The 21,298-nt window shown below is 56.3% G+C and overlaps 2 protein-coding genes across 4 annotated transcripts in view; one reads left to right on the plus strand and one right to left on the minus strand.

Annotated features, from left to right (window-relative positions):
- The window catches only part of GNAZ (G protein subunit alpha z), a 42,103-nt gene extending 32,854 nt beyond the window's left edge, over positions 1-9,249 (plus strand). Inside the window, exon 3 of one of the 2 annotated variants that reach the window (XM_021072293.1) lies at positions 7,622-9,249. In XM_021072293.1, coding sequence (XP_020927952.1) covers positions 7,622-7,966 — 345 coding nt within the window. In that variant the 3' untranslated portion in view covers positions 7,967-9,249. The remainder of the gene's footprint in view (positions 1-7,621) is intronic. The other variant, XM_021072294.1, reaches the window with a different exon arrangement.
- The window catches only part of RSPH14 (radial spoke head 14 homolog), a 62,224-nt gene extending 40,932 nt beyond the window's left edge, over positions 1-21,292 (minus strand). The window contains exons 1-4 of one of the 2 annotated variants that reach the window (XM_021072295.1): positions 19,831-21,292; positions 18,206-18,466; positions 16,949-17,051; positions 14,495-14,613 (exon numbers count right to left, since the gene is read on the minus strand). In XM_021072295.1, coding sequence (XP_020927954.1) covers positions 14,495-14,613; positions 16,949-17,051; positions 18,206-18,404 — 421 coding nt within the window. In that variant the 5' untranslated portion in view covers positions 18,405-18,466; positions 19,831-21,292. Of the gene's footprint in view, positions 1-14,494; positions 14,614-16,948; positions 17,052-18,205; positions 18,467-19,821 lie in introns of both variants that reach the window. The other variant, XM_021072296.1, reaches the window with a different exon arrangement.

Consider the following 21,298-nt stretch of genomic DNA (forward strand, 5'->3'; position numbering starts at 1 on the left):
GAAGCTCCTGGGGCAGAGGCCAGCCCTCGCAGCCACTCCTCTGAGATGGGCAGAGAGCTGGACATCTGGGCATCATGGAAGCATCCATACCAAGGAAGAGCAAGTCCCAAAGCCCTCTGTGGAGGGCTGCCTAGCCCAGCTCAAGGATGAAGCGTCTCCTACCATCCATGTTGCTATGTGAGGCTGAGGGTGGAGGCTTCCTCCCAGTTGCCATGGAAACAGCATGCTGAGCGTCTGAGTACTAACCTAAGCTCAGTGGAGGGAGGGGAGCAGCTGCCCTGGGTGGTAGCTGCTGTCACACTCTTGGTGTTGGGAACTGCCCAAGGGGCTGCATGCTTCTGAGCCCGGCAAGCAGAGGGCAACTCTGAGGCCTTCTGGCCCGCACGTCCCCAGACCACGACCACATCTGTGTTTTGTATGTACGACGCTGTAACGACTCCATCCAGGCCTGGGAGAGCTGAGCACACAGGCCCTGCCCACCTGCAAACACTCCCAACAAGGGACCCAATATCGGGGGTGAGGGTGGAGAAACACAGATTTTGGTGACAGCAGGGAGCTGGGGCTGCCTGGGGAGGACTGAGCACCCCATCCCCATCCCTGCGGGTGTGAGCAGAGGTCTGAGTCATCTGCACCGGCTCAGCACTGGGCCTCTGCCAGGAAGGCAGAGCCTTACTGCCTGGCTGCCTGCTATTTGTCTGCCCATCTCTGTCTCCTACTGTTGCCTCCATACGCATCAAGAGCTCCTTGAGGACCCACAAGTGCGCCATGGCCTCCCCGCTCAGGCCCAAGAGAGAGACTGCCCTGCGGCACAGCCAGCCGGCCACTGATCAGGGGCTATGGTCGCAAGTCTCCAGGCCTGGCCAGGCCAGGAGGCCAGCATGAGACAATCCAGCAGCAGAGTGAGACCCAAGGAGGTCTCAGGTGCTGGGAGCCAAACCCAGTTGCTGCCGCAATGTCTGTGTGGGGTGTGGTGGAGCCCGGAGGTGGGAGGGGGCTGTTGAGGGGGGCTGTTGAGAGAGGCTTCTCAGAGGAAGTGAAGGGCCAACGACCAGGAAGGCCCAGATTGGACAGTTCTGAGCCAGAGTTCCCCACTGCGGCAGTAACGCCTCTGGAAGGAAAGCTCAGCATCCTCACACTGACTGGACAGCATCTTTGTGACAGCAGCATATAAGGCTCTGCTGGCCTCAGCATCCTCCAACCCCCAGACTCCACACTTTCCCCTGCTCTCAACAGCGCCTGCCCTCCTCACTGCCTCCCTAGGTCCGCCCCCACCCTGCCCCCCGGCAAATCCTCCCTTCCATCCTCCCCTGCGGGCAGCCTCCAACCCAGTCTGCAGCTCTGGCTCTGCTTCTTGCCACCTCCTCCCTCTTCCCAGGGAGCCCTCCTGCCCACACCCCTCTGCCTGAGGGCAGACACAGACCAGGGCCTTTTACCTCTGAGCCCCGCCCCAACCCGGGACAAGCTGGAACCCAAAAGGGAAGTGAGCTCCAGAAGGACGAGGACCCCCGTGGATGGGCGGGGAGCATAGGACTTCAAGCCACCTGGAAGCCAGCATGCTGGGCCTTGCCCAGGAGCCTTCCCACAGAGCCTGGGGCCAGAGGCCCCCCAAGTACAGCCCTCACCTGCTTTCTGCAGCCACTCCCAGAGTCCCCCAAATACCCCCAGTCCTCACTAGATTTATATGCAGCTTTGCATGAAGAAAAAGGCATACACCCCCCCTTCACTCTGAAGACTGGTCCCCATGTCTTTGGAGACAAAGAATAAGCTGTTTCCCTGAGTGACTAGGGCCAGCCTTGGAATGGTCTTATTCTGGAGGCACAAGCCTGTCTTCACACCTTTCCACCTCTGCAGGTGCATCTGATGCAGGTTCCCACCCCTCTCCCCACTGAAGAAGTTTGGGTATGTCAGCCCAGACTTCTCATGGCAGGGAGGTCTTGGGGGCCCCTCCTGCCCCCCTGGCCAGGAGCACAGGACTCCAGGCAGTGGAGGGGGAGGGTGGGCAGCGCCACACTGAGGATGGACCCCAAACTGCCCCCTGGGATATGCCACTCACTGAATCAGCAGCACCCCCGTGCCGTGCAAGCTGCACCACTCCAGAGGGACCGAAGGCTTGGCTGTGAAGATGCCAGTTTGATGTCCAGCCCCAACTGGACCCTCCCCCTCGGCCCATCCAGCCGGGGTGCTACCAGGCAGCTTTGCTGCCCAGTCCTGCCCTCTGTGCCCTCAGAGCCTGGCACTGTTGCCTGGGCCAGGCCTGGTGGCTGGGCTGCAGGATGGGCAGCCCTGGGGCTGGCACCATCGTGGAGAATGGAGGGCATTCATGCCCATAGCCCAACCCCCTAGCTCTGCTTCCAGCATGAAGAGCTAAATTCACAGTTCCCAAGAACAAACACTCCAGGCTCTACAACAGGCAGACCTGGGTTTCCCAGACTGAAACAGAACTGAGAACTCAGCTTAAAGATGAGGAAACTGAGTCCCAGTCCCCACCCTCCCTCCCCCATTCCACCCTCAAGTAGCCAACTGATCCCAAGTCCTTAACCTCACTGCATCCTCTCTGCCCACTGGCCTGCCTCTTTTGGCTCCAGGCCTCTGGCCTCCCCCCACTCCAGGAAGCCTCCCCTTTTATCTCCAAGGGACAACGTGATGGCTGCTGTGGTCACTGGTACCCAGTATAGGGGCTCAGACATCACCTGCACTTTATGAGGACTCAGGCTGGAGGCTCTGGGGACCCCTGGGTGGGCCAACTGGCCTTACCCTGTGCTATGCCCACAGCGAGCCCTGCGTGGGGCTCTCTGGAGTGAGGCCTGGTGGGGAAAGTGGTCAGGGAGACAGGGCATTCCCAGCCATATACTGCACTGTGCTGTCACCACCTCTTCTGGTGTATCCACGAGAGACACGGGTGCACTGAACAGTGTCCTGGGAGGTCTGTCTAGGAGAGCTGCAATGGAAACCAAGGCAACTGGAGGGGCTCTCGGAATGGGAGGAGGTGCTGGGGTCCCCACAGGCAGGTGGGTGCATCCTGCATGATGACAGCAAGGCACGAGGTTGGCAAGGGCCTGTATCCAGCCAGGTGCACCTGGACAGATGCTGCAGTGTACTTGTGGCTCCACCCACCCTGCAGCCAGGGGCCCTGGACTCATGAAAAATCAGAGGGCCACTCCTCATGCGTTTTTTCCAGTAAAAGCCACACCCCTTGTAAGGCTGGTATTGGGGCCAAGGCACCAAGAAACAAGCATCTTGCCCGGAGTAGCACGGGTGGGGTGAGGTCCCCAGTCGTTCAGGGCTGGCAGGCTCCCCCTCAAGGGTAGATTTTGTCCACAGAGCTCAGCCAAGAGATGTGGGAAGAAAGAGAGGGTGCATGTCTCCCTCCCACCTGGGCTTGGTCCCCAGGGAGTCTGCTCACCAGGATCTGTGACCTAACAACACCTGTGGGAGAGGATGGGAAGGAAGCTGCCCTCTGGGCACCTGGCACCTGGGGCTCTGAGGCCTGAGCTCCATTTCCCATCCATCAGCCCCATGCGGTGGCTAGGGCTTGTCAAACTGCAAACATGCCACACAGGAGGCCATCACCAAGGAGGAGGGAAGGCTGGAGGCTGAGATGGGCCTCAGGCAGCTGGCAGCCTAGGGGGCGGTACCCAGCTCCCTTACCCTGATCCCCTGCCACCCCCTCCCCAGAAACCACAGAATTCACTGAGAGGGACCCCCTCCCTCAGGCCTGTGTGCTCTTGAGCCACCAGGGGACAGAGACACTGGGAGGGGTCGGGCAGGCAGTGTTTGGATGACCCCCTCTGCCTGTTAGAAGGCCCTGCTCCTTGTCTGTAAAGGGCAGGGCTGAACTTGGGTGTCCACAGTCAGGTCCAGCTCTGGAAACCAGCCGTTCCCTCCCCCACCCCCCAGATGGCACACAAGGAAACCAAAGACAGCCCACCTGGCCTGTGAGATCAGGGAATTGGATGCTCGCCTAGCACTTATGGCCATCCTGTGCCCCTGCAGCGGTAAGTGGGAGGGGCCAAACATTAGGTCTGCAGGCCGAGCAGTTACGGAGACCCCAGAGGAAAGGAAGCAGGCCAAGCTGGCAGCCAGCAGGGAGGTGCTGCTGGCTGGGAGCCTGGGATGCGGCTGAGCTGGGTCCCCAGGGTCCAGCCCCCCACCTCTGTGTTGCACCCCACAAAGGTCCTTCACGGGGCAGGGGGGTGGTGGAGGAAGACAGGTCTTGGACAAGAGGTCCAAGGCATGGGCAGTGAGCAGAGCGCAGGGTCTCACTGGGGTATCAGTTGCAGGACAAGGCCCTAAAGACCTGGTTCCTCTCGCCCCAGTACCTGCGCTGCTCCCATAGCTGTCCTGGTGCCAAGGACCATGACTGCCTGTTTTAGAGACCAGGACTCTGGGGCCGAGAGAGACATGACTGTCCGAGGCATGGTGAGGCCAGCTGGTGAGAGTGGACCCCAGGCCCCGAGGCCGTGCCCTTAACAGGGGCTCCAGGAGAGCCTCCATGGAGGATCAGGACTGAGGGGCCAAGGCTCCCCTTCCTGCCCCTGTTCCCCAAGTCCCCCGCCTCCTCGGGATGTTCCAAGAGCTAGTCTGGTCCAGGCCACCATGGGTGCCATGGCAAGGCAGTTGCACACGGTGTGGAGGCCTCTGTCTCTGGCCTGCAAGTTAGAAGCCCTGAGGGATAGGTCACCAGCTCCAGCGCCCCCAGGAGAAAGTCCACCCATTAGGTGGTGGTGAAAGTATTTGGACCTGTCCAAGCAGGAGCTTTCTCTTTGCAAGTGGCTGAGAAATGACTTCTACACCACCCTGGGGACCACACCCATCCAGCTGCCTCCCAGGGTCTGATGTGTGCTATTACAAGTCACTGGTCCCTGCCTCCTCCCCACCACTGCACCACTGGCGGCAGTCCACGTACAAGAGTATGTCGCTGTGAGCAGCCCTGAGGGAGAGATCTGTTGCGGGGGGTTGGGGGGTCGGGACAGGGCTCTGGGTTGGCATCATAGTAGGCACAGGTGAGGCGTTTCCTCCCGGGAGAAGCGCTCCTGAGCTGGGGGTAGGAGGACATCCTGCCAGAAAAGCGCTGCAGTTGGTGTAGACGTGGGCCCTCCCCAGGCCCCATGTGAGGTGGGCAGCCTCCCTCCTGCAGGGAGAGGATGTTTGTGTGGGCTGATGGAAGTTGTGGCAGGACAAGATGTGCTGGCCACAAGCAGAGTCTGATGGCTGCAATACTGCCCCAGCTTCATTCACCCCAGGGCCCACAAGGGTGGTGTCTGGCTCTGTGTGCCAGGTGGGTAGAGGCAGGAGAACTAGATGCCAGGGAGGGGTCGGGGAGAATGCAGCCACAGCTGGCCCCCAGGCCATATACCTGCCTCATCTTGGCACCAGGGTGCACCAGATGACTGAGGCCAGGAAGGAGCAGAACAGGGAGAGGGGCTGCCCAGCGTCTTCCCCCTAGCCCCATACTCACACTCGTGTGTGTTTCACAAGGTTTGCAGTTATAGCCCAGAATAGCACACTCCTCTCAGTGATTTGTGACTTGGGTGTCAGGATGCTACTTGGCCCACCTGGCAGTGCTAGCCTGCGGGAGCACACACAGCGGTGGTGGCACGGGCTCCCCCCACCCACCTAGTTCCTCCTGGGCTGGCTCCTCTCCTCTACAGTGGGTCCCCAGGGTGCAGCACCCCCTGTGCCCACACACCAGTGGGTATTGAGAGAGAGCTCTCAAGGTCCTGTGTTTGTCAGTGCCTCCCATGGGCTCCCTGAACCCTGCCTGCCTAAGTGGTGGCCCATGTAGTTCCCTAAGGTTTGTCCTAAGGAACGGGGAGGGGGTCAGGAAACCTGAGCCCTGACTGCCTGCAAAGGAAGAGGAGCCACGGGCAAGGGCCAGACACAAGGGACACCTGTCTGTCCTGACCAGGCCATACAGCACTGCCTGTCCTGCTGGCCTCATCTGCCCTCCACTGCCTGGTAAAGGGAGGGGTGCCCGTAGTGCAGAGGAGCTGGCCCCTGGTGTCTGAAATCAGCCTGGGGTACGATGGGCCATGGGGCCTTCTCCAAGCAGGTCAGGGCAGCTGAGCTTTTCCATACACACACACACCCTGGGGGACCAACCAGCAGAGCCCTGTGTGCACCATTATAGCAGAAGCCACCCAGCTCTCACCCCCAGTGACCCAGCAGGGCTCTGATAGCCAGGCCCAGTGCCTGCCCAGATGCCCACCCCAGGACCTTTGCTTAGCCCCACTCCATGTTTGCCTACCCACCCTTGCTCCCCTCTCCACAACCAGGGCCCAGCCCAGCCACTGGCCTCTGTTCCCACAGCCCCAGACCTCCCGTCTCTGGGGCTCCATCACCTGCCGGAGAGCTAGGCCCTGCCGGTGGCCTCAGAGCCTGCCCAGCAAGTGCCCAGCGGATTAATGAATATGTGCTAATGGCCACATATTTATCGGATGTGAAATTTGGGGTCAGAAGCACAGCCTTCGATTATGACACCATTCCCGTGAGATGTGACAGCTGCTAGCCCTTATCAGGTGGCTTCCAGGAATCCCCGGAGCTAATTACTCCCCAGTAGAGGGCAGCATTCCTGGGCCACCACTGATGGCATTTGGAACAGGCTCCTCCCCGCATTCTGTTTCTCTCAGCAGAAAGCCCCCTGCCCCAGACCTGTGATCTGAGACTACCCACTGTTCAGAGCTTGTGTTATTCTGGAGCTCATTCCAAAGAAGGCACGAGACAGGTTTGGGAAACGTGACCTCCCAGGTGGAACGCAGGACCCCAGGGCAGTTTCTCTGCTGGTGGGGTGGGGATGGGATTCAACAGGTGCCTCTGGACATTTGTTCCCTTCTCAGCACTGATGCTGTCAGATGTGGACCTCAGAAAAGGCGGGGGCTCTGGGGAGAGCAGGGCTTCAGCTCTCCCCACGCTGGGGCCAGCAGCACTGCCTGTCTACCTGGAGTTCCAGGCCATGGGACCTGGAGTATATTTCTTGTCCCTCCAAGCCTTGGTTTATTCACCTGCACAATGAGGGCAGGAGGGTGTGAGGATCGAGCAGGCCACTGTCCCATGTCTATCCCATCAGCCCCAGCCAGTGTCCCTGCTGTTACCATCCCCAGCGATCCAGTCAGGAAGGCCCCCAGTCCAATCCCTTAGATCTAACTGATCCCACACTTGGGATGCTCGCTTGTTCGCTTTTTCTTAAAACATGGGACAGCTTTCACCAGAAGCAGGAGTCCCTTTAGAAATAGGATGGTCAGGCGTTGCCGTGAGCTGTGGTGTAGGTTGCAGACGCGGCTCTGACCCCGCGTTGCTGTGGCTCTGGCGTAGGCTGGTGGCTACAGCTCTGATTCAACCCCTAGCCTGGGAACCTCCATATGCTGCGGGAGCGGCCCAAGAAATAGCAACAATAACAACAACAAAAAAAAAAAGAGAGAAAGAAATAGGATGGTCAGATGTGTGTGGGGGTCAGACGCAGGCCCCAGGTTCCTTAAAATTAAACCCCCAGGCTCCACAGCACATTTAGGATGCTCAAAGGGAGGTGGAGGGGGCAGGGGGCTCAGGGGGGAGGGTGCTCTCGGGCCTCCCCCGCCCCGCAGGGCCTGACCCGCCTTGCTCACCCCCCACCCCACCCCTGCAGAGCCGGATGGCTGAGAGCCTGCGCCTCTTTGACTCCATCTGCAACAACAACTGGTTTGTCAGCACCTCACTCATCCTCTTCCTCAACAAGAAGGACCTGCTGGCACAGAAGATCCGGCGCATCCCGCTCACCGTGTGCTTCCCTGAGTACGGCGGCCAGAACACCTACGAGGAGGCTGCCGTCTACATCCAGCGGCAGTTCGAAGACCTGAACCGCAACAAGGAGACCAAGGAGATTTACTCCCACTTCACCTGCGCCACCGACACCAGTAACATCCAGTTCGTGTTCGACGCCGTGACCGACGTCATCATCCAGAACAACCTCAAGTACATCGGCCTCTGCTGAGGTGCCGGCCCTCAGCTGTGGCGAAACCGGGGTGACACACCCCCACCCGCACTCGGGAGACCAGCCCAGCCCAGGGGCAGAAAAAGGGGCCTGGAGAGGGTCCCCCTGCCCCGCCTCCTCGGCCCCCGCGTTTCCGCAAACATGAGTATACATGGGTAGATTGTAGGTAGGTAGACACGCACACACACAAACACACACTCTGAGGCCCCCTGAAGACTTGAGGAGCCGTCACCAAGTCCACTCCAAGCCCTCCTGCCCTGTCCCCTTGCCTTCCCGAGGTGGCCCTGCTCTGCATGGGGGTTCACGAGGGACCATGGGGAGGGGCAGCCGGCTCCCCGGGAGAAGAACCAGAGCAAGGGCCGCTCAGCCCCCATGCACGCTGGGATGGGGAGGCCAGCCGGCCACGGCATTGACCAGCCCTGCAGCCACTCACAGCTCTTTTTAAACCGCTTCGGAATATGCAGCCAAACCCCACACGGTGACGCGAGTGGCACGACTTGTCTCAGACCAGGCCAGCTGGGTGCCAGCTTTTCTTCTATGAGTCGGACGTTTTATAAACCGAAATCTGGTTTTTCTCTTCTCACGTCCTTTTTTTTGGCCAAATCTCGTGGTGTTTCGCAGAAATACAGAAAATTTCAAATGCAGTTGAGTATTCTTTTTTAAAGGCAGATTTTCAAAACATATTTTTTTTTTCAGGTGGTCCTTTTTGTGTCTGGCTTGCTGAGTGTAAAAGTTGTTAACCTGGACGCGTCTGTCCCCCTGCGCCCGGTGGCAGCCTTGGGGGCAGTGTTGTATATAAGCTCGTGCAGCGTCCTCTTGTTACTGGTGAGGTTTCCGCTTCGTTTTTATTTTGGAAAACAAACATGACGTATTTAAAGAAGGCCCTTCACCCAGGAGCGGATGGACAGTAGCTCAACGTCTTGGTATTTAAAGAGTGAATTATCGGGGGCTTTTCTGCAAGTGGAGGAAAGGGAGGTGAGAGATGGCCTGCCGGCCTGCCCCCCAAGAGCAGCTGAGACTCCTGTGAAGGCTCGGCTGCCTCGTAGCCTGAGGGAGGCCCTTCCTGCCCAGGACCTTGGCCGAACCGTATGTAAATACAAAGGCACCACCAGAGCCCTGACCAGATCTCCTTTCTGCCTGCGTTCGGTACGGTGAGCCTGAGGTCAGTGCGGAGTCACAGCCAAGGACTTTAAAAAAGTGTTGAGAGGGACAGAGGAGCTGGCGATTGTCCGAAAGTCTGAGATTGTCTACTTTAAGAAAATAAAATACCCTGAATGAGCCAAGCCTGGTTGAGTGCTCTGTGCCATCTGATGGGGCGGTGGAGACAGTGGGGGCACCTTCCACACTCAGGTTCCTTTCTGTCTCCCACCTCCACACATTTAGGAAAAACCATTTGGAAGTGAACGTCAAGAATAAAACAACCCCAAGAGAGAAAAGAAGCTGCAAGGCCCATGCCCCCGAGGGGCTCAGGTGTGTGGGGGTAGGTGGTGCTGACCCAGGCTGCACCATCACCTGAACCCCTCACACCCTACAGACGCCTCCGCCAGGGTCAGAGTCATCCCCACAGAGCTGAGGGGGTGCCAGGAGAGCCCAGAGGTGCCGACTCCCCCTACCAGTAAGTCACCACTGGCTGACTTGTGTGGTTAGAGGCATCTCCAAGAGAGCGGGGGTAGGGGACACCAAGTAGCAGTCAGGGAAGTTTGTTCATACTGCATGAGGCTCCTTACCAATTATCTTATTTCACCCTCACCGCTGCAGCAGGGTGTCAGTGATGACCCATTTTAAAGATGAGAAAAGATGCCCAAGGTCAGGGAACAGTGGCACCATCCTCCCCAGGAGTAACACAGGGGACCAGTGCCTCCTGGGACCTGGGTCCTCACCCAGCTCTGCACCCGGATGGCCAGGAAGGAGACCACGGGGGTGGGGGCACAGAGCCACTCCCACATCACCTACTCAAACCCAGGACCAGGCACAGAGCTCTGAGGGAGGAATGCAGACAGGCACACCTGTGCAGGTAGGAAGCACTCAGATACACAGGCTTGGCTCTCGCTCCCCCAGCCCTTGAGGCCATCCCCTTCAGGCCTTTCCAAATAGCAAAAACCCAAAGGGGCTTTTGATAAGAAGAAAGAGCCTGTGACTTAAAACCCCAAGACTTATTTTGCACTTAAATGCCAACTGAAAAGAGCAGTAACCTCTCCCTGAGCATCTGGAACTTCAGAATATACATGAGAGGGAAATACAAGGACCCTGTCCTTGCCCTGATGTGTTCAAGGAGGAGAGAGGGCCTCCCGGGATGCCCCTCCACCCTGTTCTTCCTCTGACCAGCTGATCTCTCTGCTGACCTGACAGTCCGCCTGATCCCTCAGGGCCCAGCTCCCTGGGCCTTGGAAGTCCCCTCCCTCTGGGACACAAGGCTAGGGCGAGGAAAGGGGTGTTTGCACCGTCTGACCCACCTCCCTCTGCTGCCTGATGACCAGGAGAGGTCCACGGACTATGCGAGTTAGCTGTGAGCTGGGAGAAATTAGCTGGACGGCAAAAGGAGAGGGTGCTGGAGTTGGTGGAGGGCAGCCCTTCGGGGAGGGGATCTGTACAGATGGGGGCTTTGCTAAGTCTGGGAGGGGGGCTACTGCTAGTAGCTTTGAAGCTGAGGACGCACAACCCTTCACCCTGTGGCATCGCGCAGGGGGAGCAGGGGCCCCTCTGGGCCACCAGCCAGGTGGTACAGAGGGGAAAGGGCACAGTGTGGGCCTGGTGGAGGCTGGGGCAGGGCAGTGGATGCCTGGCTTCTCTGCAGCAGCTCCACCAGGACTGCACCCATGTTGAGCTCCCCTGGACACAATCATCCAGCTCGGACTCTAGGAGCACCCCTCTGCCACACCCTGTCCCATCCATCCTGGCTCTCTCCTCTGGGCAGGCAGGGCACCTGCCTCCACCCCACAGCCCCACCCAACACCCAGCCCCAGCCACACACAGCATGTTGGGGACAGCGGTCTCTGCATGGTGCCACTCTAAAGCTGGGCCAGCGGCTGTCAGCACCCAGCCCTGTGTGCGCCAGGCGGACTGGGGCACGGTCAGAGGACCCAGAGTAAGGGGGCACTTCCGGGGGCCTCCTAGTCCATTTACAAATCCTCTGTGTCAGCCTGGAGCCCTCTCCTCCAGGATGCTGTGTCCACAGGGTCAGCAGAAACAGGAAGGAGACAGGTTCCTCCAGCGTCCCTGACGGCCAGACACCCAGGGCCTGGCTGCAGCTCTGCCTGGCATTTCCCCATCCCAGTTTCTCCTGGCCTGACACCCAGCCCAGGCCTGAGAGGCACTGCAGCCCTGCCCAGCAGTTGGCGGTGCTGTGGCACCCCCTGCTGGCCATCCTGGGGACCAGGCGAGACCTCTGTCCCTGCAGACACCCTAACACGTGCATCCGAGGAGTGAGAGAGGTGCAGCAGGAGAGCTAACAGCCCTCCCCTGCTGCATGTGCCCCCCTCTCCCTCCAGCCAACCACCCACTGCCACACAGCCCTCCCCAGGGTGTCCCAGGCCTCCCTCTGGACATGTCACAGATGAGCAGCCCAGGATATCCTGTGATAAAGGGCCAAGGCTTCCCACCATTGCCCTGATGAGGTTTGTCAGAACCGCAGCTCCCACTCCTCCCGGTCACCCAGTGCCTGTGGATTCCAGGGGAATGTGCAGGGAGGAGGGGGGAGGCCTGTCCATCAGAACCCGGAAGACCATAGAGCTTTCGTGATTAAGACGGTCTGGCATGGGCTGGACAAGAAGGCTTCCAAACAAACAGAAACCCACCCCAGGTACCTTCCTGAGCCGAGTATGAAAAGCAAAACTTTCATTTTCTGAAGAAAATGCGGCAGAATATCCCCATGAGCTCATGGCACCAAATTCTCTTAAACGGCACCCCCCCCAAAAAAAAAAGCTACAAAGGAAAAGATTGTTGAAACTCACTTCTATTCAAATGAAAACTGCTGGACCAATGACTAAACAAACAGTAAAAAGCCACTCAAACAGCCCAGGAAATGGTATTTGCAGCGTATGTGACCAAGGAGGGGTTGGAATCTCAGACAATGAAATATTCGGTCAAATAGTGGGAAATGGAGAAACAGGTCAACAGAATGGGCTCAGGCTCCCAGGAGGCACCGGGCAGAGAGGACACCTCCTCCCAGTCTCAGGGGACCAATGGCACAACAGTGGCCAGGCTGCGGCGAGGGTACACGGCAGCTCTGCCCAGCTGGGAGGGTAGCAGCTGTGACCTCCAGCCCAGCTGAAGGCCTGCCCCTCCACAGCTCCATGACACCACCCGGGGGGCTCCACATGCTGGTCTCTGGGCAAGGGTAAGTTCCTGAATGTGAGTATACGCTCCAACAAGGGATGGGCAGGCAGGCCGGGGTCATAATCACTGAGGAGAGCCTGGGAGACCACATAGGTACATCTCCAAATAATAGCATTAGGTCCTTTGTTTTGTGTTTTCTTTTTTGGCTGCCCTGCGGCACATGGAGTTCCCGGCCCAGGGATCAGATCTGAGCCGTTGCTAAAAACCTAAGCTGCAGCTGTGCTGCACTGGGGATCAAATCTGCTGTCCCAGCACTCCCAAGACGCCCCGATTCTGTTGCGCCACGGCGGGAACTCCTCGTAGCATTAGGTTTTTTAAGCACCAGAGGGATACATACAGCAAGACCCACTTACAGAGGGCTTTTAAAACATGCAAGGCAAGATCTATATCTCATTACATCTGCAGCGGGGATGTCATCACCAGTTACTGGAGGCTCCAGGGAGGGCAGGAGAGAGGGTGCTGGGTAAGGGAGAGCCATCAGGGGCGGGGCAGGGACTGTATTTTATTAAGCAAACATCTCAAGCACATATGAAACACAGTTGAATGTTAAGATTCAGGTGGTGGTGCCTGATGTTCGTAACTGCCATCTATTTCGCTGAATGCTTGCACAGGTCACAGTCATGTTAAGAACCCCGGGTGAGAAACAGCAAGTCCCCTCTCTCCACACCCCAAGAGGTGTGGAGAGGAGCAAAGACATTCGTGGGGTTCAACCCCTGAACTGGTCCTTCAAGGGCCCTCAGCCATGGTCACCCAGGAGAACTGGCCCAGGTACATTTAAGGAAGATGTGGGCAGGGCCCACTCCAGGAGACGTGGGCTAAGGCCCAGGGTAGGGTGTCCACCTGGGTGTCCACCTCATCCAGCCTGCCCTCTCTGGAGAAAGAGCTGTCTGGGGGCACAGGGGATGAGCAGAGGGCAGAGGGTCACCCGTCTTTCAGACTCCTAGTCCGGGACACCTGTTTGTCTGCCTTCAGGCCACCCTTTAAGGCCTGATATCATGCCTCTTGGAATGAGCCACTCATATGAAAATGCTCACTGCATCATGTGACAGGACAGGTGCCAGTGTGACATGCCTGAGAGCTGTCAATCTCAACCCTGGAGCTGCAGTCTGTCAGCAGGTGGCCGTAACCCTGGACACGACACCTAGTCAGCAGGAACAGTCCACTGAAGGCGACCATGCGCTGGGGATGGGAGGGTCTTTAATCCTTGAAAATGGGCTGTGGCACTTCTCTTAAGAGGATATTCACAGGGCTGCAGTCACCAGGGAAATACAAATGAAAACCAAAATGAGACGCCACCCCGCGGACCAAAGCAATGAAAAGCCCAAGTGTGGGTGAGGACGCAGAACAGGTGGGTCTCTCATACACCACCCGTGGGCACGTAAATCTGCCTAACCATCTTAGGAAACCATTCGTCATATGTTCTAAAGCTGGACATAACGTTACCCTGTGCCCAGGACGCCTCTCCTCAGCATGTCTCAAAGGAAAGACCTACACATGTCCATCAAAAGACATTTGTAAGAACGTTCATGGCCATGTTTTTCTCGACAGCCTTATGCAAGCAACAATTCACGTGTCCCTCAGCCGCGGAGAGGACAAGTAAAACTAGTGTGCCTACCACACTCCAGTGCAAATTGGCAAAAAAACAGCACAGGGGGGCTCAGAGGCAAAGAAGCTAGAAACAAAATATGACAGACTGTGTTTCCTCTTGTGTCAAATTTAAGGAGGCATGAACTAACCTATGGTCTTAAAAACTGAAGACAAATTGAACTGTATACCTTTGGGTGAGGGGTAGTGACTGGTGGGAGCAGGTGCTGGCAATACCCTCCCCCCAACCTGTACACTTTTTTTTTTTTTTTTTGCCACACTCAAGGCATGTGGAAGTTCTGGGCCAGGACTCGAACCCACACCACACCAGTGACCTGAGCTGCTGTAGTGACAACACCAGATCCTTAGCCCTCTGCGCCACAAGGGAACTCGTACACATTCCTTGATCTGGGTGGTGGCTCCATGGCACGTTCACTTAGTACAGTGTAATCAAGTGGTCACGTATGATGTGTGCCTTTGTAACGTGTGTGTTGTATCCTGATAAAAGCATAACTTCTTTAAAAATGTGCTCCAGACTGCAATCAGCATGGCAGGTACCAGACCAGGAAAGGAGACCAAGGGCAGCCTGAGCGCCCATGGTGAGCCTACCTGTGGGCAGCTGGGCCAGGTGCTTGAATGCCAGGTGCAGGTTCTCTCGGCAGAGCGACTGGGGGTCGTTCAGCAGGAAGGAAAGGGCACGGATGACGTCATGCTCTAGAAAGCCGACTCTGGGGAGGAGAAGTCAGATTCAGACACAATGAAGACCATGCCTGGAGAGGACCCAGAAAGATCCTAAAATCGACTGCCCACCCTCACCTCCACCCAGAGCCTGAGCCCTTGCTGGCTGAGGTGGACCACACCCCTGTGGCTCCCCATAGTGTGAGAGCAGTGTGGCCGCTGTGGGGGTGGAGGACTCTGGGCTCTTTGTACCTCCAGATCTTTCTTTCCCTCTTCTGAGCCCCAGTCCTGCTGTCTGTAACAGGGGGTGGGGCAACAGAAGCCTGTGACCAGCCTCCCCGAGCTGCTGCGCTGTGCTGACTGCCAGGCACACTCCCGCTGATGGTCAAGGGCAGTCGTGTGCTTCCAAGCCCACGTAGTCCTGTTATGCAGACTGTCACTATGATGTGCATTAATTAAGTGTCAGGTAAGTCAGTGAGATGAGAGAAGAGTTGTTGGGTTTTGCTTTTTAAATTTCCTTATGAAAACAAAGTTGAATGCTTTGGGAAGACTCAAAAGTGAGCATCTTGGAGTTCCCATCATGGCTCAGCAGAAACAAATCTGACTAGTATCCATGAGGATGTGGGTTTGATCCCTAGCCTCACTCAGTGGGTCAGGAATCTGGCATTGCCGTGAGCTGTGGTGTAGGTCATGGACGCAGCTCAGATTCTAAGTTGCCGTGGCTGTGGTGTAGGCTGGTAGCTAGAGCTCTGATTCAACCCCCAGCCTGGGAACTTCCAAATGCCGCAGGTGTGTCCCCAAAACACACACAGACACACACACACACACACACACTAGAACATCTAAAAAAAAAAATAGTGATATGATTGTCAAGATTTTAGAAAGCTTTTGCATGCAGATTACTTAATCTGAGTTCTTGCTCTGCTTTAAAGAATCAAAGCTGCATGACGTTACAGGTGTGGCTTAAGCAAAAAAGATGATGGGAAATGCCACCAGTGGGCCCCTGGCCCAGGATGGGTATCTGCCTCATCGATTACAGGCTTGGTGTTAAGATGAATTGTTTGAAGAGAATATATAGTTTCTTCGGTTCCTGGCTTTGTAAACATTTCATTTCTTTGCTTTACTTTTTAGGCCCGCACTCGAAGCATATGGAGGTTCCCAGGCTAGGGGTCTAATCAGAGCTGCAGCTGCCGGCCTACACCACAGCCACAGCATCGGCAGGATCCTCGCCATGTCTATGACCTACACCAAAGCTCACAGCAACGCTGGATCCTTAACCCACTGAGCAAGACCAGGGATCCAACCCGCATCCTCATGGATTCTAGTTGGATTTGTTTCCTCTGCGCCAGGAAGGGAACTCCCTGTAAACATTTCTTTTGATTAACCAAGTAACTGCTGGGCCCAGTCATATCTGGTGAGGTCTTCAAGGCTGCATCTTGAGGTTGGGGTCAGCACCAAGTGAGAATTCAGTGCGAGGCCTGGTCTGGAGCCTGCACACAGGACATCCCCAGGTATGCTCTGCCATGAGGTCCGAATCGTTCTGGGAGGAGAAGATCACAGTGGGACCCCCAATTCCAGGATTTTCCATGAGGGATGGGGGAGGACAGTGTGCCGGTCACACCAGGTCCTCTGTCAGTGATGGTTTTTCCACTGAGTCCCCTCTACTAACGTGGCCCCAGCCAGGAACCACCCCCCAGGCCTTCCATGCTGATAAAGAGACCTATAGTCACCCTCACTGGGCTTGTGCTTGCCTGTGATCCCCCCCTCCTGGCTTCTGTCACCCTCATTAGCATTACCCTAACGTCCAACTCAGGTCCAGAAAGAGGGAAAAGGAGCATGAAGAATGAGAGAAAGCTCTCAGAGAACAGAGAGACTTGATCAAGAGTCCAGGTCAGAGCAGGAAAGGGTGGGCCCCTCAGGAGCCAGACTCGTGCCCCGGCCACTGCTCTGTCCCCAACACCCATTTGCCCTCCTTGGGGTGAGCCTGTGAATTGGGGTGCTCGCTGTGGCACCATCGCCCCCCATGCCCCCCATTCAAAGTGACCCATCGGGCCAGGGCTTCAGGGGGAATCAGACCAGCCAGTCCCCTCCCAGGGACCTGACATTGGAACCCAGAGAGGAGATGGGGAGCTGGGAGGTCAAGGGGACCAATGGCCCTGAGCAAGCGGGTGTGCGGACCGTCTGTGGGGAGAGAGAGGAGGCAGCCCCCAGTGACAGCGGCGCCCAGGGCCACCAAGCTAACACGCTGCTGAGCACCTCACATGCACTAACTCATTTAAATCACTGCCCATTGAGCAGGTCATTCAATGTCGTTCAAGGACTTGCCACCCAGAGGAAGGGTAAGGCTCTAAAGTGTGACATCGGTGTCCAGAGACAGCTGCTCACCTGCCCACGTTGTGGGTGGCCATGATGTAGAGCACCTCAGTAGTCTTGATCCGCACCATGTCATTGGTATCCTTCAGCAAAGCTTTCAGGTTCTCCAGGCAGCCTGCAAGGCAGAAAAATCTGAGTGTTCCCCAGGCTCAGAAATCAGCTGACCTAGAAGTTGCCAGGTGAGCCAGTGTTGCGGACAAGAGTTCCAGGTCTCTGCTGTTTGAGAGCATGGGTGCATCGTGTGGGTGGCGGAGTGTTGCAGAATCACCGGCAGGAGCTAGAAAGGCTCACTCCCGGGGGCACCCAGTCACCTAGCCCCCGCGTGAATCTCCCTGCACACCTCGTCCTGGTGCCTCCCCTCTCAGTCCTTCTTGGGGTTCAAAACATGCCCTTGGCATTTAGAGAGACCAGAGGTCAAATTCAGCCTTGTCACCATTGAGCCATGTACCCTTGAAAGGGTTACACTTGGAGTAGCCAGAACGAGTACATAAAAATCCTGCTTTAATTTATTCATGGGGTGACCCAAGCCTCATCCTTCTCACTGAACCTCCGTTTTCTCATCTGTGGAATAAGGCTGCTCCTTCCCTCCCAGGGCCAGTGCTAACATGGACATGGCAGGTGCTGCGAGGGTGCTGGCCAGGGTTGGGCTCATGAAATAGCAACCTTTATTATCGCAGCTGCACCTGATGTCTGAAGCCATGCCAGGACCACCGCTGCCGCCTCTGGAATTAAACTAGCTCTCAAGGAGTTCCTTGTAGCACAGACCGTTGAGGATCTGGTATCACTGCAGCAGCTCAGGTCGCTGCTATGGTGTGGGTTTGATCCCTGGCCTGGCCGCTTCCACATGCCGTGGGTGTGGCCAAAAAAAAACCCCAACTAGCCTTTCCGATAAGGCTAGCAGGAGCAACGGCAGTTCACTCCAGTTCACTCACGGCAGCCCTGATCTGGGAAAGGCGTGGCTATACCACTGAAATCAACTCTACTCTTACTTGGATGATTAGAGTAGGAGACAGTGGACATAGGTCCCCATGTATGTGAGGTTCCAGTAGGGCGAGTGCCTATCTTTTGTGACAGCCTTCTGGATGAGACAGATAAACCGACCTCTTTGATGGATTTGTGGTCACCTGGCCAAGTCACAGCAGAGGGGGCTGACCACCAGTGGTGTCCGGACCAGAATTAAGCAACCAGCTGGGAGGGAAGGTGTGAAGGGGCCAGGTCAGATTGCCCCACCCCATATCGAATTGCTCACCTGGGCTATGACCCACTCACCTATGTGGATGGCCATGTAGACATGCTCGGGGTCATGCATGAGGCCACACAAAGCCATGAGAGCTTTCTGCCTTGTCACCAGGTCCTCTGACTGCAGCTCCTCGTTCAGCTTGGGCAGCGCCCGGCAGCCATAGGCAATGGCAGCCTGGGTGGGGTTGATGTCGGGGGGCAGGTACATGGAGATCCGGGCGTCCGCCATCTTCCCACGCCTGTGCGGGTGACCCCGTGGCTTTCGAAATGAAGCTCTGCGGAAACCACTGACTAAAAGAACCCAAAAGCTGTCATTATTGCTGGTGGGATTTACAAAGCTACTTCTCATTTGATCCTCAGAACAGCAAGGGCAGTTGGGTGGATATTTTTACTTCCATTTTTCAGATAAGCAAACTGAGACTGAGAGCAATGAAAGAATTTGTTCAAGGTCACAGTGAAGGTAAGTGGCAGCCCAAAATGCAAACTGCAGAGTTCTCCCTAGACTTTATAGGTTGAGCCTTGGGACAAAGGCACTGAAAAGACAAATGAAACCAAACAAGCAAACGCTGATAGGAAGCTACATTTAGTGCTTATCTTGTGCCAGTAAGACTAAAATCCAACTAGCAAGCCCAGGAGGAGGGGACTTCTACCACCCACATATTATGAAGGAGAAAATTGAGGTTTAGGGACAAGGAGCTGTGGAGGTCACATACTAGGCTAGGAGTTGTTCAAATCAGGTCTAGCACATTCCCCCATGGGGGCCCATGGTCAGCTGCCTCCACACATCCACAAAAAAGGAATTAAGGTTAAAGTGTGATTTATTTTTACTATACACACATACAAACATACACACACTTTGAGCAACTGTAGGCACTGTGGCTTAGTAGTTAAGAACAGGCACCAGGAGTTCCCATCGTGGCACAGTGGTTAACGAATCTGACTAGGAACCATGAGGTTGCAGGTTCAATCCCTGGCCTTGCTTAGTGGGTTAAGGATCTGGCGTTGCCATGAGCTGTGGTGTAGGCTGCAGACGCGGCTTGGATCACATGTTGCTGTGGCTCTGGTGTAGGCTGGCTGCTGCAGCTCTGATTACACCCCTAGCCTGGGAACCTCCATATGCCGAAGGAGCAGCCCTAGAAAAAGCAAAAAGACAAAAAAAAGAACAGGCACCAGACCTAAGCCAATGGATGGCCCTTCACATGGTACTTCCTCCATCTTCCTGCAGCTCGAAAGGGAGATGATAATAGCACCTCTCTCCTAGAGCTGACCTGTTAGCTGATACCCATGAACCTTGCACACTAGGGCTCCAGATAATGTTGGCTGTGTTATTATGCTGGTGGTGGCTGTCACTGCTTTCAGTGGCAGTGACGAGCCTCAGGCCTGTAGGAAGTTACTCCACTAAAAGAGGTGAGCCGGACTCTGATTCCGGGCACCAGTTGACTAGGGAAGGACGAGAGAGGGGCAGGCTGGAAGGGAAGTGGCCGTTTACGATCTGGGCTCCCCTGGCAGGGAACCGTGGGTGCTAGAGATAGGGGCCTGCCCTCTTCTAAGGGGCACGGGCTGCCTTGGGGTGGGAAGGTGCGGCCCTATTTGTCGGGACTTCATGGGTCTGGGGGCCCCTACCGGCCGCGGGCTGCGGGGCTCACCTGCCTCACCTGCCTCGGTGCTCTGCTCTGCTCGGTGCCTTGGTGTAGTGCCGGCCCGTTGCCAGGCGACGTTGCCAGGCGACCCCAGGCGGCGTCCGCCTCAGCGGTCCGCTTACTCTGCACTGCGCAGGCGCAAACAGCCCTGAGCCAGGACCGGCTGTAAGGTGGGAAGTGGTGATTCTTTACAGGGTTACTGTGAGCAGCAAAGGCAGCTGGGCTTTGCCCATAGTACCGAAGGTAAGGGCAGTGACTCTGTGCGCCTTTCTCTGTACTGGACACGTGGCATGTCCTTCCCCCTCAGAGTAAACCTCTGAAGTGTTAGCATTCTCCATTGTACAGGCGAGAACTTAAAAGAGGTTCAGTAGCTTCCCAGGAATCACACAGGCCTGATCTCGCGGCTTTTTGGCCCTGGCCCGGGCTCTTTCCTTGGCAGGCCGACTGACTGGTAACGACACAGGTCAGTCCCTACAGTGGACACCCGGCAGTACTGGCCTGAGAAGTTGTTGTTGAAAGCAAGCCAGACCCAGCCACTTGCCTACATAACACCCTCCCAGGGCTCCCCACTGGTCTCAGGACAGAGTCCAGACCCCTGGCCCAGCACTCGAGGCCCTGGGCGGTGGCTGGGTTCTCTCTAAATTCCTCCAGTGGCCCACTCTTTCCTGCAGCTGGGCTACCTCTAACACTTCCTGTCCTCAGCGTCTTCTTCCTCCCTGAAGTCCATCTTCCCAACTCCAAAGCAGTGAGTGACCCCATAGTTTAACTGCCCCGTTGACACACTTTCCTCTTCTAATACTCTGTTTCCCCCAGCAGACTTTCCTCAGGGTGGAGGTCATGTCAGTCCTGGTTACTTGCCCCTCCAGTGCCAGGAGTCTACCAGGAGGCTTTCAGTAAGTGTAGAAGTGAATGGTTAATGGATTTGAATCAAGCTTCATAATCAAAGCACTTTCACCATGTCGTGTGAGCACCAGAGCAAACTCTTGAAGTACATAGTCCATTTTATAGCAGAGTAAACTGAGGTACAGGAGGAAGTTGAGCAACTCAGTTGGAAGTTCACACTGAAGGCCTGAGCCCTAAGCAGTGCAGCTCACTAACAGAGACACCAGCCCTCAGGTCTGAAATGAAGGTCATTAACTTTGATCTGTGTGGGGTGCGTCCCATGTGTGGCACAGAAATCTGCCCCTGCTGCTATCCTTCAAAGGACCAAGTCAGTAAGGGTCTCTCTAACCCGGAACATCCTAGCTTTTTTACAGAGGTAATGTGGAGTGCACTGGCCTGGGAATCAGGAAATCCAGGTTCCAATTCTAGTTCTGATTTGCTAGGCAAATCCTTTGGAATGTGAGAGCCTTCGTTTCCTTGCCTGGGAAATCATGGAGCTGAATCAAGTGTATTCTCACAGCTGGAACCCCCAGTCCCCTCAAGACTTGGTTACAGTCTTTAAAAAAAAAAAAAATTTGTCTTGGAATTCCCACTGTGGCTC

This window comes from Sus scrofa, chromosome 14 (assembly GCF_000003025.6).
Source record: "Sus scrofa isolate TJ Tabasco breed Duroc chromosome 14, Sscrofa11.1, whole genome shotgun sequence".
NCBI classification, from domain to species: domain Eukaryota; kingdom Metazoa; phylum Chordata; class Mammalia; order Artiodactyla; family Suidae; genus Sus; species Sus scrofa.